The sequence below is a fragment of the Leucoraja erinacea genome, chromosome 13 (genome assembly GCF_028641065.1).
Source record: "Leucoraja erinacea ecotype New England chromosome 13, Leri_hhj_1, whole genome shotgun sequence".
Lineage (NCBI taxonomy): Eukaryota > Metazoa > Chordata > Chondrichthyes > Rajiformes > Rajidae > Leucoraja > Leucoraja erinaceus.
This window is the reverse complement of record NC_073389.1, coordinates 5980792-5996963: the sequence shown is the minus strand read 5'-3', so window position 1 is coordinate 5996963 and position 16172 is coordinate 5980792. Positions and strand designations below refer to the sequence as shown.

Genomic DNA, 16172 nt, shown 5'->3' with positions numbered 1-16172 from the left:
AAAACCAGAGGACAGCATGTGAACACCACATATTTTACACGGCAAATCACTGTTCAGTCTTGGAGAGGCACAAGGAACTGGAAATGTTGAAAACTAGAGCAAAACAGTGTTGGAGCAACTCTGCAGGTCAGGCAGCATGTTGAGAGAATGGACAGATCATGTTTCAGGTGGGACCCTTCTACCGAATTTTAAACGTTTCCACAGATTTCATGGAATCATAGATATTCACGCACGCAAACAAGGCGTTGATCATCAAGTCCTTGCAGGCTATAAAAGGAGCAATTTATAACTTCCCAACTTCCAGTCTCGCCCAGATTTTTTTTGCATATGCCAGAAGTTCCCACCTCCACCACACTTTCAGGTGTAGAGTTCTAGATTCCCACTACTTGGCTGAGCAATTTTTTTCTCAATCTGTTCTAACAAATCTAACGTTCAGGTCTGAGATCCTTAGTCAGAACTGAGACGTTTTTGAGTGTTGTCTTTACTTCTAAGATTTGTTAACATCTAAGATGTATTTATTGTTGGGTAGGTTAGATGGATGCGAGTGCGCATGGAATTCAATCTAAGTACGAGGAAATACATTTAAGAGGGCAAACATGGCAAGGGTATATATAATTAATGGTATGGTACTGGGAAATGGAGAGGGGATCATGAAGGATCTCTGCATGTAGTTCCTTTCGGTTAGCAGATAAAATGATTTAAGCACATGGGAAATCTGTCTATTCTAATTCTTCCACCAATTAACTTAAGTCTAGTAATCTGTCTGCAAAGAGATACATGGCCATATCCTTTCTTTTACCACTCTCGTCCATTTGAATGTCATACAGCCCCTTTTACTGGCTCTGACCTCCCTACCATCGAAGGGATCTATCGTAGTCACTGCCTCAAAAAGGCAGCCGGCATCAGAGACCCTTACCATCCTGGCCACACATTCATTTCACCACTGCCATTGGGAAGAAGGCACAGGAGCCTGAAAACTGTAACGTTCAGGTTCAGGAACAGCTTCTTTCCTACAGCCATCAGGCTCTTAAACATTACAACCTCAAATAAACTCTGAATAACAATAGTCTACTATTATTATTATTGCAACACTATTGTTTATTTTTTGAGTATGTGAAATACATAAATATATATGTGTGTGTGTGTATGTGAGTGCGAGTGTGTGTACATAGAGATATAGAGATATAGAGATATAGAGATATAGATACACACACACACAGAACGTTTTGTTTCCTCTCTCGGTTATCATATTGTTTTCAGTGTACTATGTTTACATATTCTGTTGTGCTGCAGCAAGTAAAAATTTCATTGTTCTATCTGGGACACATGACAATAAAACACTTGACTTCTTCAATGACCCTTTTCCCATGAAGTCACACCTCATAACTAAACTAGTTCCTCTTCAATCTCCTCTCCACCCATCCTAGTGACCAGAACTGTACGCTGTTCTGTGGCCTAACTAGCATAACTTACATTCCAAGTTTCAACTGACACAGACATATTTCCTATGTGTTTTAAACATTTAATATTCTAACTAATAGGAACTACTTGCAGAGATCCTTCATCCCCTCTGCATTTCCCAGTAGCATACCATTAATTATATATCCCCTTGCCATATTTGCCATCTTAAGTATGAGTGCTTCCTCATACTTATAGTTTGGATTCCATTTGCACTCTCACATCTATCTAACCTACCCAACAACAAAACAAATCCTAAATGTTCACAAATCTTAAAAGTAAAGGCAACAATCAAAAACTTCTCAGCTCTGACCAAGGGCCTTGGACCTAAATGTTAGATTTGTTTCCCTTTCCACAGATGCTGCTGCTATATTCTAGTTTCTATCTTCATTTCAGATTTCTGCCATCTATAGTCTTAGTCAAATGTAATTTTATAAAACAAATCAGAACAATGCTAATCTTGTCACAGGCACACATTCCTCCCTGCCTCTTCCAATGTCCAATCTTGTCACAGGTGCACAACCTTTTTATCCGAAAGCCTTGGGACCAGACACTTTTCGTAATTCAGAATTTTTCGGCTTTCGGAATGGAAGATTTTTAGCGTAGATTTTAACGGCTGGCTCAGTGGTAGAGTGCTCGGCTCATATCCGCAAGGTCGCGAGTTTGCGCCTCGATCCCGGCAGTTACTCGATCACGAGTTTGAGTCTTCAATGTAGTTTTTTCTTGCAGAATAGGAGAGAATAGGGAGGGTTAGGCTGGGATCATTCTCCGCGAGATAATCTTAGTGCGGGTGACAAGTGTACGAGAGGTGTACTGACAGTGTGGGCAGAACTTTGGAAGTGATTGCCCACCATTCTCAAAGGCCGCTTTGTCTCCCTGTCCCTCCAACTCCAGAGGAATCCGCTGCCCGATGGGCCGCTACGGCGACAAGTGGCAGTTCGCCCACAGCCCGAGCTGCGCCCCCTCATCCGCAACCCGGGTTCCTCTGGAGTTGGAGCGGGGCTGGGCTAGAGTTGTTGCTGGCTGTGAGTCTCTGGGATCTCCGTGCTTGCAGTGGGCCTGGGGGTCGGTGTCTCGATGAGGGGGCGCAGCTCGGGCTGTGGGTGAACTGCCACTTGTCGCTGTAGCGGCGCATCGGGGAGCGGCTTCTGGTGGTCCTGACGTCTCTCAGCTCCTGTCCAGGGGGATGGCCGGAGATGTCAGGACCAACAGGAACCCGCTCCCCGATGGGCCGCTACAGCGACAAGTGGCAGTTCGCCCACAGCCCGAGCTGCACCCCCTCATCCGCAACCCGGGTTCCTCTGGTGTTGGAGCGGGGCTGGGCTGGAGTTGCTGCTGGCTGTGAGTCTCTGGGATCTCCGTGCTTGCAGTCGGTGTCCCGTTGGTCCTGACGTCTCCGGTCACCCCTCTGGAATGGAGCCGAGACTGGGAACTGTAGTGGGGTGAAACTTAAGGGAGCGACAATTTGCTGCTGCCTGCATGCTAAGTTAAAAAGTTCTCATGCAAGACTCACGATACACTGTGTATCGTGAGTCTACCGTGGGAACTTTTTTAACTCAGCGGGCAGGCAGCAGCAGATTGTCAATTATTAACCCACCCGCGCAATATACCCTCACCTTCTCTTTTATGAATGGGGATTTAGTTCCCCTTTCTTCGAGGACTGACCGGAGGTTCCGCTGTCAGCTCTGCGAGCCGCCCTCGGTGAACGTTTTCAAGGACCTTTCTTCAAGGACTGAAAAAATGTCGCTATTCGGAGGTTTTCGTTATTTGGATCGTCGGATAAAAGGTTGTGCACCTGTACTTCATAACTTCCCTTTTCTTGAATCCACAAAAGTAGTACAATTAGGATAAAAACCTCAATAGGCACATAAAGTCCAATATCTAAATTCATTAAACCTCGCTTACCAGGAAATTATTTCCAATCCAAATAAGTAATTGATCACGTGGAAGCACAAAATAACACATACTCAAATACAATTCAGGAAACAAAAGGTTTGGGAGAACCCAAGTTTGATTACCGCAACAGAATATGTAATAAGGTCAGTTTAAATCACATTGCCCACTATTGTAGTCTTCAAACCACAAACCTCAATTGTGATCTCTTTGCTGTCCGCTACTCCGCAGAAACGTTGCAAATTTGGTCAGAACAGGATTAAAAAGTTGCAGTGAATGTGCAGTGCGTCACTGGTGGTAAAATATTCAAAAGTGCTTTATTGTCATGCATGCCAGAAACAAAACAATGACATTTTTACTTGAAGCAGCTTAACAGGTATGCAATGAAGAGCACAGAGCACAATGAACAAATGAAAGCAATAAATTAAAAGCAATATTAGTGCAAAACAAAAGCACCAAGTCCCTAGTGCAACCAAGACAGCTCGTAGTCTATTGTTTAGTTGGTGTTTAATAGCCTGATGCTTGTTGGGAAGAAGCTGTTCCTGAACCTGGACCAGTGTTCCACAAAGGTAGGGGTTAAATGAGAGTGGGCCAGCTTTGTGATACTGGCTGCCACTTTCAGGTAATGCCTCCTTTTGATCCATACACTGGGGGGGGAAGTGGTCAGTACCCATGAAGGACATAGATGCTTTGATAGACTTTACCCCACTTTCTGAAGACAAATGATATTCTGACAATAGCAACCTTTCCCACAAAGACAAGTAAAAATTAGAATTGTACAACACTGTGCATAAAAAGATCCACGCATCCCAATCTTGGGCAATTCAACCACAGTTTGCTTATTTATTTATTTTTAATAATCGCCCGACAAGTTCAGCGCTGGAGTAATTTTAAAATCAGCTTTTAATGCAGTCAATGCCGATAACGGGACAGATTTCAGGTACGGGACAGGTAAAAGAAAGCCGTTTATTTTATGTATAAAAGTGCTCCTTAAGATGCCTTTAATTCACATTTTAATTTGCGAAATGGTGATTTTTTTCCCCCATACGAACCGGCAGTATTTTTGCTGCCTATATGGGGTATAAATTCACTGCAAACTGCAACGTTCCAAATGATCATGTTCCAGAAAAACCCACTCGCAAGATGATTTAAATGGCCATTAATTTACAGGTATTAAACATTAAATTCCTTCCATTTGACCTCTAAATCCATGACAATGAGATTTAAAAATTATGTTATATTGTGAATTCTTGTGTGAATGTTATTTGGACACAGGCTATTTAAAAATGTTAATCTATTCTTAAGAAATTGATAGATGTTTAGGTCTTGTAATTGAATTTTGTAATTAGCTACAATTAGGTAACTAACTATATGCTTTAATTTCAAGTCATCCAAGTAAGATTGTTTCATATTTGTTTCAGAATGCTTCAATCTATAATAACTGAAAATTTATTTTAGTTCTCTTAATTTTTAAGAAAGTGATTGGCTTTTGACTGCCCTCGATCACAGCTTTTGTGTTAAGTCAATGGAAAAACAATAGGGACAAGATGCTAATTTCTGAGTATGAAAATGGCCATAACATTTTTAATACTGAAGACATGAAAGTGAATTAGGTGTCAAATTAAACTTCTTTTTATGCTTTATCTGATGGGATAAATTACAGGCTTGATTTTTAAAATCTCAAAATTTTGTAACATTGCTAAAGAAAGAGGGGCAGGATGGTTTAAGAAATGGAGTGTGCACCAGTGAGGGGATAGACATTGAATTCTCCAATTTTAAGTGATACTCGTTCCTGTGCTCACCTCCCAGTGCACACTCATTTCTCTCACTATTGAACCCCTCATCACCCCATCCCCTCCCAGCTATATCCCTGATAGATCCAAGATGGCACCCAACCTAGGCGACTGTGTACTAGTCGCAGAAGTGGATCTGCAATCGCGCATTACAATCGCTCAATCTTTTAAATCTCTACTCCGACTGCAACATTTCTTACTTGAACTCTACTATTCCCTTTATCATGCATCGGTACATTGTGGATGGCTTGATTGTAATCATGTACTGTCTTTTCATTGACAGTTTAGAATGCAGCAGAAGCTTTTCGCTGTACCTCGGCTCATGTGACAATAAATTCAACTCTCTCTGGCTTTACATTTCACTCTTCGTCCTTCCTCATCTCACACCCTTTTGTCTCACTTTCATTTCTAGTCTTGGGACACCTACCAGCCAATCAACCCTCCTCCCCACCCCCTACCCCTACTCACACATGCCAGGCTTTGTCCCATCCCCATCCGTTTGTCAACTTTCTCCTCCCCACTACAGTTCAGTCTGAAGAACGGAGGACTGGTATCATCCCGGCGAGCGGTCCTGGACATCGGGCCGCCCGTAGCTGCAACTACGGAGGGCTTGGGGAGACCCTGACCACGGGGAACAGTGGAGGAAGAGACTGATTTTGATGCCTTCCCACACAGTGGGAAACTTTGGTTCTGCTGTGTGGGGATGTTTTGTGTTGAATTCTATAGTGTGTTGAGTCCTGTTTATTTTTATTGTATGGCTGTATGGGAATTCATTTCACTGTGCCATCTGGCACAAGTGACAATTAAATTTATCTTGTATCTTGTATCTTGTATCATATGCAGTGCATCTACAATCAGCATTAGCAAAGTACAGAGACGACAAAGAGCAGGTACAAAAGGGAAGCAATGATTAACTAAAATAAAATTAATTAAAATAATAATACAAATATAAAGAACGTAATTTATAAAAATGTAGCCAATGTACATGCTTAATTTTATTGGGGTTTTTTTTAATTCAAAAAGGGAAAGGTCACAGGGTTCACAGTCTTGGGTGAGGCTAGTCGGGAGCTCCAACGTCGCGGAGGGCTCGACCAGCCCCAACGCGAGGTTTGATCGGCCGGCGCGGGGGAGCTGACATCCCCCCGATGCGGGAGCGGATCGCCTCGACGCGGAGGGCCCGAACGCCGCCGGCTATGGGAGTCAAGATCATCACGTTAATGGGGGTTCAAGGCCCACGACCAAGGAAGAACTAAGGGAAGGATTTGAACTTTATTTTGCCTTCCATCACAGTGAGGACTGTGTAGGAGTCACTGTGGTGGATGTTCATATTAAAATGCGCTTTTGAGTGATCTGTTACTTTTAATTGTATGACTGACCTGGCCAATGAAATTCCTCGTACGTTGCAAAACATACTTGGCGAATAAAGTCTGATTTTGATATTTCCAAGAATACTTGCAGACCTGGCGAGCCTATGAAAATGCTGCAAATGTCTTCAACATTAATGATCTATCAGACAACATCCCAGATGCCCAGCAAACCAAAAAGAGGTTTTGATATATTTCATTCTGTAGTGACCACCAAAGGTTCCCGTTTTTGATGTTGCTGCTGCACAAAATGATTTAATTATTTGGTCCCATTAGCTTTGTACCTCAGCTGCCCAACTCCAGGAATATGAAGAACATGCAACGAGCATCATTACAACATAACTTCTCCCTGTGTAAGCATTCCAATGTCCAGTGATTCCATTCCTCCACTTAATGTTCAGATAATATTAGAATTTTAAGAATAACTTATAATTTACAATTAAAATGTCTCCTCATCTGAACCCCTCTCAATAATCAGATGAGAGTTCACTTGCTGCCAATTAAGAAATGATTCATTGCAGGAAATTCAATGAATATTAAACTGAACTGAAGCTGATTGTAAAGCATTTCATACATTTTTTAAATCCAGTAATCATGTGAGTATTTATATTTAACATCTTTAACCAAAATCCATAGCAATTGTTCTGAACAGTTATGATGTTTCTACTTTTTCCAGGAATTATTCTAATATGCTTGAAGCTTTATTGATCATTTTTTCTTTTAAGTATAAGTTAGTCAATCGAACTTTGTGTTTGGATAACTGTAAATATGCAGATCATAAAAATGCAATCAAAGATAGACACAAAATGCTGGAATAACTCAGCGGGAAAGGCAGCATCGCTGTAGAGAAGGAATGGGTGACGTTTCGGGTTGAGACCCTTTTTCAGATCAGTCTGTGCAGTTCCTTCCTATACATAAAAATGCAATCCTTCAGTCATTTTCTTCCTCCAAGGGTTTTCATTTAACCCTGGAAAAATGTTATCTGTTAATTTGAGATCCCCTGGTTCACTTGCACGCAAGCTGGTGATAAATATTTTAATTTAATCATAACTCTGGGTTCTAAAAATAAGTGTTTAGTCAGCATTATACAGCATGAAAACAAGCCAGTCAGCCTACTGAGCCCTTAAGCACCTATCAACACTAATCCCATTTTCCAGCCCTCCCACTGCAGTGTGCATCGCTATAGCCTTAAGATTATGTTGCGTATATAATGAAGAGAAGCATTCTTCACTTGTTTTTTAAAAAGAGATATAGCATGTAAATAGGCCTTTCAGTCCACACCAATTATTGATCACCCATTCGCACACTAGTTCTATGTTGTCTCTCTTTCTCATCCACTCCCTACACTCGAGGGGCAATTTTTTAGACCGTCCAATTAACCTACAAATCCACCCATCTTTGGGATGTTAGAGGAAACCGTAGCACCTGGAAGCAAACCCAAGTGTTCACAGGGAGAATGTGCAAGCTCCAAACTGAAAGAGGTCAGGATCAATCTTGGATATCTGTGAAATAGCAGCTGTACCAGCTGCACAATGGGAAGAACATTTTACAGAAACTATTCTAATAGTTTCCTATGTGATGGTAAAATCCATCTACACATAACTAAAACTCCGATCTTGTTATTTTCCGGTTTGGCGGTCTTTCTATTTGCACAAAAACGGTTCGCAATAGCACTACGATTTTTCTTAGTTCACTCACCGTTCTCCTGTGCTGCGAGTGCACCAAGTTTTGTTCCGATTGGTTGAATGTTGTAAAAGTTAGCGAGGTGTAAAAATCTTTAAAATCGCGTGTGCAGATCGACCTCTTCTGCCAGTCAGCGCCGCGTGGAGTAGTCTCTTCCCCCTGTACTCCCCGAGACGGTCCACCCCATCCTGCACCATTGCATCTTTACTGGAACTGAGGATGGCCTGCGGAGGTTTCCAACCGGACACAATTTTCGGAGGGACCCCAAGCAGCCCAGCGTGGGAGACCCGGCCCAGCCCAGAGTCGGAGGCCCAGCCCAGAGTCGGAGAGCCTTCCCTGCCTAGCCCGGAGTCGGAGATGTCTCCAAACAGAAAACGGAGACTCTGATCCGGGCGGAGGAGAGCGAACAGCGACCGCTGTGAGTCCACATCGCACTGCCAATTCCAGCCACTACCCCTCTGGTCCCTTTCGCTGGCTCATCCCCCCCCACCACCCCCCCATCTTTTCTTCGAGTTCACTTCCCCCGTCCACACACCCCTCCCCCACCACAGCCCCCATCCACACCCCACACACACACTCCCCCCACCAACACCCTCCCATATCCCTCTTCCCCCCCCTCCCACACAACTCCCCTATCCCTCTTCCCCCCCCCCCCCCCCCCCCCCCGCCGACCACACACCCACCCCCCCCTTCCCACACCTAAAGAGGGGGCGGAAGTGCTCGGGGGTGAGGGGAAATGAGCCGCGCCTGCGCAGTTAGGGGCTATGGGAGAGTGGTGGAATATTGCATTGGGGGAACGGGTTGCGTTGAGGGACCAGGCCTCCCATGTGACTGGGACTCAACGGGTCCCACTTAGTCTAGTATCTATATTATAGAGGCTTTCTAACAATCCAAACACACTATATACCCTCCACCAGGGAATAGATCCTCCATATATATATCCTTCACCAACCACCAGATCATTGCTATTTCTTCATTTTCATCAAGATCTTCAGATGTATTCAGTCAAGCCTTATTTGTTCTGCTTTAATACAGGATTCATATGGCATTTTTCACAATGAATCAACACCAGAGAACTTCACAGTACGCAAAACTGGACAAGTCAGAGATTGGCCACGTTTCACAGAAAATCAATTACTTTTTTTGTAAGACCATGATCCTAGAGAATAAAAATTCAATTAGGTTGTTTTTATAGTTTTATCAAACTTGCAGGTAATTATCCACTTGAACCCTAGGCGTCTCTGTTCATTTATTTTCGTTTAAGTGTCTTGTCATTAAGTCTAGAATCCCATTCAATCTCAAAACTGATCTACATATCAAATTTCATGTTTTGTTGTTGATCAAGACTATATTCACAATAACCATGTCCGATTCACAAAGAAAAGTGGACCATGCACTAATACCTTGAATACAACCAATCTAAATATTTCTCCTCTAAGTAATATGTGCCCAAATTCTTTGGTTTCCAGCCAAGTTTCTACACAGAGCATTTGACATAGGTCCTCTTGTAGCTATATGCCCGACTTTTTTTTTTAACTAATAATTGTTCAGGCAACTTATACAACAAGACCACATGTAGTATGTGTGCAACTAATTATTATACACACCTAGATACACAGAGAATGGAAGGATAAGGATTATGTACAGAGAGGTGAGAATAGTTCAACTTGGCATCATGTTCGGCAGAGACATAGGCTATTCCTGTGCTGTATAATTAATTACCTCTAAAGTACAGGCATACTTTCATCGGTAAGAATGGAGAGTTATTTGCACACAGGCACATTGCTCAAACAGGAGAGAGAAGTGTCAGCACTTTATCCGTTTTGCTGGTTTTGACTACAAGAAAAATGTGCACTTGGGCAGCGTGGGAACTCGCTCATTTGCAGTGGCAGATAGAACCTCAGTTTAACATCTTTCAAAAAGATAAGGATTTGCAAATTATTCTGAACTGGTGGTGTACATGCTTTCAAAAAATCTACAGGCCTTACACTGACAAATACAAAAGGTCACAGTTGTGGCACAAATTTAAACACCCACTATTTTCACATTTGATAAGTTGTAGGAGCAGAATTAAGCCATTCAGCCCATTGATTCTGCTCCAAGGTTCTGCAGTGGATGCGTGTATAGTGGTGATGCAGCAGCAGCAATGCATGTCAGGAGGCAGGCAATGGTGCATGGGAGGTTCAAATACTTTTGAGTTTGAACTCAGCTTCATTTTACTGAAAACTATCAACAAGACTAAACATTAGAACCTTTTTCTTTCCGGACAAAAAAAGCAACTCTCTTTCTTCATCTCGATAGATTCACCAACTGTGACCTTTAAAGATCAACAACATACTCAATTGGCTCAACAGCCCACAAGTTTACGTAAATGTTATAAAACAAAATTAGTGCCAAGCCACATTGGAATACTGTATATTAAAACGCAAAAGGACACAGGGTGCAGCAGTAACTCAGAAGATCAGACAGCACTTCTGAAGAACATGGATAGGTGATGTTTTGGGTCAAGACCCTTCTTTCGGCAATATATTAAAACAGATCATTGGTTCAATTTCAAGAATGAGTATAAATTACTTGAAAACATTTACAGAATGGTACAAAAAAAAAGCACCATTTTACTTTTAAGATCAGAAAAGAGAAAACTCAAAAATTGGTTCTGGTTCCAAGAAGTATCTTAAAAGGAGAAGAGAAAGGTAGGTTTAGACAGGAGGACCCATAAGACAATAAGTGGATGTCAGGTGACTGTGGCTGGCCCCAAATACATCGTGGGCTACGGGCCAAAATCATGGATGATCTCTACCAATGAATCATCTCTACCGGATGAGCAAAATGTCTTCGGCCCATTTGAAGCAGGCGATGTTCAACCTCTGCGTGCCGCCCCACCCATACTGGTTCTGCCCCGCACACCCTGCAGACAGATCAACCTCCACTTAAACCCTTGGAAACCAGCCAGATTATAGTCTCTGGACTCTGAAATCGCGGTCAATTAACTGACCAACGTTTTTATTGACATTTTCAATATCTTGCTTCAGCAGTCTACTGTCCCCATCCGCTTCAAGGAAACCTCTAGCAGTACCCAAGAGAAATATTGACCCGTCTCAATGATTAGCGCCCACCAGTTGTAATGTCTACCACAATGAATTGTATTGTATTGTATATCTTTATTGTCATTTCCTGAGTATTCACATACCCAGAGGAAACAAAAAAACGTTGCTCAACCAGTGTCCATTCAGTGTGCATTAAAAATAAATAGAAATAAAAATACATATATAATGAACAAATTTAACACTCTACTAAACATTCAACAGGCATTCCGATCGGCAGCGGCACAACAGTGGCTCTGCTGCAGTGTGTCCAGGTTGGTGGTTGGTGCGCGATACTTTGGCAGGGGGCAAAGTCCGTTTAGCAGTCTTATAGCCTGCGGGAAGAAGCTGAGGAGCATCCTGCTGGTTTTGCAGCTAATGCTCCTGTACCTCTTCTCAGATGGCAGGATGGAGAATATGTGATGCGATGGGTGGTAGGGGTCTTTGATGATGGAGATGGCTCTGCTGATACATCTCTTCCTGTACATGTCCAGCAGGAAAGGGAGTAGAGCACCAATAATCCTGCTGGCGGTCTTCACAATCCTGTCTAGTTGGTGCCGTTCGTACGCCTTGCAGCTCCCGAACCAGGAAGTGATGCCGTAGGTCAATGTGCTCTCGATTGTCCCCCTATAAAAAGTCCGTAGGTGTGTAGTGGGGAGACCTGCTTTACGTAGTCTTCGGAGAGGGTGTAGTCGCTGCTGGGTTCTCTTGACCAGTGCTGTGGTGTTGGCCGTGGACTTCAGGTCATCTGACAGGTGTAGTCCTAGGAACTTCACGCTGCTGACCCTTTCCACATCAGCTCCATCGATGTGCAGAGGTGTATGGTGTTGTTTCCCCGCCCTCCTGAAGTCAACCACCATCTCCTTAGTTTTTCCCACGTTGAGAATGAGGTTGTGGGATTTGCACCAACCCGTGAGCAGCTCCACCTCCATCCTGTACGCCGACTCACTGTCGTGTCATCAGCGAACTTGTTGATGAAGTTGTTGAGTCTAGCAGTAAAGTCGTGTGTCAGCAGACTAAACAGCAGGGGGCTTAGGACACAGCCTTGGGGTGAGCCAGTGCTCACGGCTATGGTTTTTGATATCCTACTGCTTTGCGCGGAGCTGGGCGGGCGGCGCTGGATTTGGAGCGCCGCACAGCCAGGGGTAGAGTTGCCGGGGTCAGAGCTCCAACCGGCGCCGCCCGCGGCCGGACGCCCGCAGCCCCGCGATGTTGGGAGTCGGCGGCCACAGCGCTCCGGAGCTTACTGCACGGCGACCCGGTAAGGCATTGCCCGCTCCCCGCCTCTCCGACCAGGTAGGGGACTAAGAATTAAAGTTTCCGCCTTCACCCTCCCCACCACATAAAATCCCTCCAAACTAACTGACTAACATTTAAGCAATGATTTACAATGATTCCCCGGTCTCCGGGGAGGAGGCAGCCGCTCCAGACTTTAAGCCGCCCGCGCCTAATCTACGCTAAAAATCTTCCATTCCGAAATCTGAAAAATTCCGAAATCCGAGAAGTGTCTGGTCCCAAGGCTTTCGGATAAAAGGTTGTGCACCTGTAGTAAGCTACCAGGCCCATCAAGCCTGCATGTCATTCAATTTGATCATGGCCTCACATTTTCTCTGCCATTTCTCCACATGCCTCTATTCATCAATCTGTTAAATATTTATACACCTTAAAGATATCTATTGGTCTGACGTCCACCGCCCTCAGATATTCATTAAATTCATCCTCATATTCAGTTATATTATAGTATAGCCTTGAATATTGAAGAATGAACTGCTTACGACTGAATGATTGAATTCCAATGTCATCAAAAAGCTAGAATTGACAAAGCACAGATATCATGGAGGATTCAAAGACTGGGAATAGTTGTAGAGATAACGGGTGCACCTATAGCTCATCCAAGAGCCAACTGAAGTTAGCACTCAGGAGAAAACAGAACTTGCGTGTAGGAAAGAACTGCAGATGCTGATTTAAATCGAAGGTAGACAAAATGTTGGATTAACTCAGTGACCCAGGCAGTATTTCTGGAGAAAAGGAATGGGCAACGTTTTGGGTCCCTTCTTCAGACCCAGAACATGGTGTGTTAGGAAATGGGCAGCACCCTCTAATTTATAAACCTTCCTGCCCGAGATTACAAATGATTTTCTACAAAAATAATAAATTTAAATTAAATCAATGGCATAAACCGATTTGCATCCTTCCTAAAGAATTGGACTTTAAAACATTAAAGTACACCAAGTGGTAGCTACATACAAGAGATCTGTTCGCAAGCAATGCCTGTATGAACTGCATCAAATACAAACCCCACCAGCCCACTTCCATTTCTTCCAGCTACTGACAATTAAATAGCTGTAAACAGATCACATCCAGTTCCATGCAAAATCAGAATACCATTCAAATGGTTTCAAACCCTACTGACCACATCCCTTTCTGTTGTCCCAAAATCCAGCAGCTTCATATGACCAGCAAAAATGAGCTTCCCAAGGCAATAAATATTGAGCAACAAAAACGTTACACATTGCTCTTCGCCCTATACTTGGTTAAATCAAGATGTACATGGAAAACGTGGCAATAATTCTCTGTTGGTTTTGTCAATAAACTCAATTAGACTTTCAGCACTGTTAGGTCAGAAATTGCACCCAAAGTAAGGATCTGAAGCTGGGGTGTTGCAATCAATTATTTCCCCCAAGTTATGGTTGCTGATGTAGAGAAGGACAAGCTGAATTTGGGTAATTAATCCAATGCTCTGCACAACTACATGCTATTATTTTCTTGCTTTCTCTGAATCTACTTTTATGATTATTTTACAGAACAATGGAGGAATGCTTAAAATGACATTTTTGCAAATGAACACCAAACGTATGTTTTCAAAACATAATGTTTTCACCCCTCAAACAATCTTGGCCAACCAGAAGACTTTAAAAAGGAATATTTAGACATTAATGAACCATCATAGCAAAAAGGAACAACTTTCATTTATTATCAAGTAACTCTCCCAAAAAAATACACTTAGAATGTTCACAGTTGTTTTCATAAAACAGGCATGCAAATTACAGATCCAAATTACAGCTTTGAACCGTTCAGCTGAATGTTTCTAGATTAAGAGTTAATTAAACGAGTTCTAGATTACAAGTTAATTAAACGAGTTTATGAGTTAATCGTTGGGATACATAAATCCATATTGAGTTCAGAATGCATCTTTTAAGTGCTTGTATTTTATGAGACTAAAAGTTTTAGAATAAACTTTTGATGACACTTAGATTTAACCAACAATGGTTAAACTTTTTTTCCCCCTCTATTTTACCAATCTGCAGATTCCAAGACCAAAACAGTGCATAAAAACAGAAAAGAGCTTTCTGCATAAGAATTCCAGCACTATCTAGATTACTTCAATAATATTTCCACATTTTCAAAACATGTTACAAAGCTTCAGATTGAACAAATTATTTGGAAAAAATCCAAGAAAAACTGTCTGCATTATATTTAGAGACAAAATTATTAATAATGCAGAAGTTGTTACTGGATAATAGTTTACAGCAAAATTAAATCAAAAATAATGTTAGTATTTAGCCTCTGTTTCCATTTTATTTGGACTTATTTGTACATCAAATGCTGCAGAAATGAAGAAACCAAATGTGAACTGCAAAGTCACTGTAAAGGTCAAACCAAAAGATTATCTAAACAAAGTGGAGAAATCTATGCTATAACAGAGACACTTACTGCTCTGGTGCCCACATATAAAGGAGCCCTTCATGCAGGCCACAGTGTTTTTCAAAAATCTGCACTCTGTGGGATACTGGTAACGTCAGTTTTTATAAAACATTACAAAGAACTGGGTAATTTCTAATTCTAATACACTTCACGAGCACACTTGTGAATGAGTTTGTCACAAACTCCATGCTTCACGGTCGTTTAAGAAATTATCACCTTTTAACAAAAGATTTTTAAATGTCATACATACTTGTCATCAAAAGCACGTTTCCAAAATTCGGCAGCATCTGCTTTTGTGATGCGAAAGTTGTCGCCTTGAAAATGGCCAAAAGGGAAGATGGCTTTGATTTCTGCAAGCATGTGGCTAAAGATGAGCGAGAGCTTTGTAAGATTTCTCCTAGGGAAAGAAAAAGGTAACACATCAGAATACTAAATATTTCAATCAACTCCAAAACAAATTTAAATTCCACCTCACGCTCTAAAATTTGCAGCAGACCACAAATTTTATTTAAAATATGGTCTGCAAATGAACCCGTACAAATGTGCACATGAAACAACAGTCCTTACCGACAACGAGACAGCACCCTACATACCAAATGAAGCAAGAAACTATACACAGAAAAAGTCAGTTGCTTAAAAAAAGATGATTCATCTTATTTCCAAACATTAAAAAAATCAAAATGGGCCATTCTTGGAAAATGGAAAATTGTGACAGTTATACACAACACTCTCAATATTTCTCAACACAACTACAGCCAGGTTTGGGAATGATAAGTGAATGAGGAAGTCTTGAACTTGCAGGTTCAGCTTCACTGGCAATGTCCCAATGGTGATCCAATGTTGTAATCTAACACTACGTACAAACATGCTGCAACTTCCCAGGAGTATTCCTTCAGAAAGAAACTAGTATAGGAATAGTTCCTTGCACAAAGAGAAACAGTTAAACAGGAGCTTGGGAAGTACAATACCAATGTTTTAGTTTTAATTAATGGAATTTTAAAATTTATAGTTGTTCCGAAATGTTTGTCTTTAACAGATTTTCAATTTGTTTCCTTGATACAAAGTGTTAAGTCAGAGATGAGAAGCATTCAACCCTTGTTTCTGCCCTCAAACAGTTTTTGAAGCCTGTTGAGGATAAAAAGTGTTAAACAAAAAGTAGAAATCAGGGAATTCTCAAGCCAGCTTCCAAAATA

General features: G+C 42.0%; 1 protein-coding gene across 1 annotated transcript in view; it reads right to left on the bottom strand.

Moving 5' to 3' along the window:
• Positions 1–16172, bottom strand: part of cblb (Cbl proto-oncogene B, E3 ubiquitin protein ligase) — a 131520-nt gene that overhangs the window by 44815 nt on the left and 70533 nt on the right. Inside the window, exon 2 of the mRNA XM_055644365.1 lies at positions 15230–15376. Coding sequence (XP_055500340.1) covers positions 15230–15376 — 147 coding nt within the window. The remainder of the gene's footprint in view (positions 1–15229; positions 15377–16172) is intronic.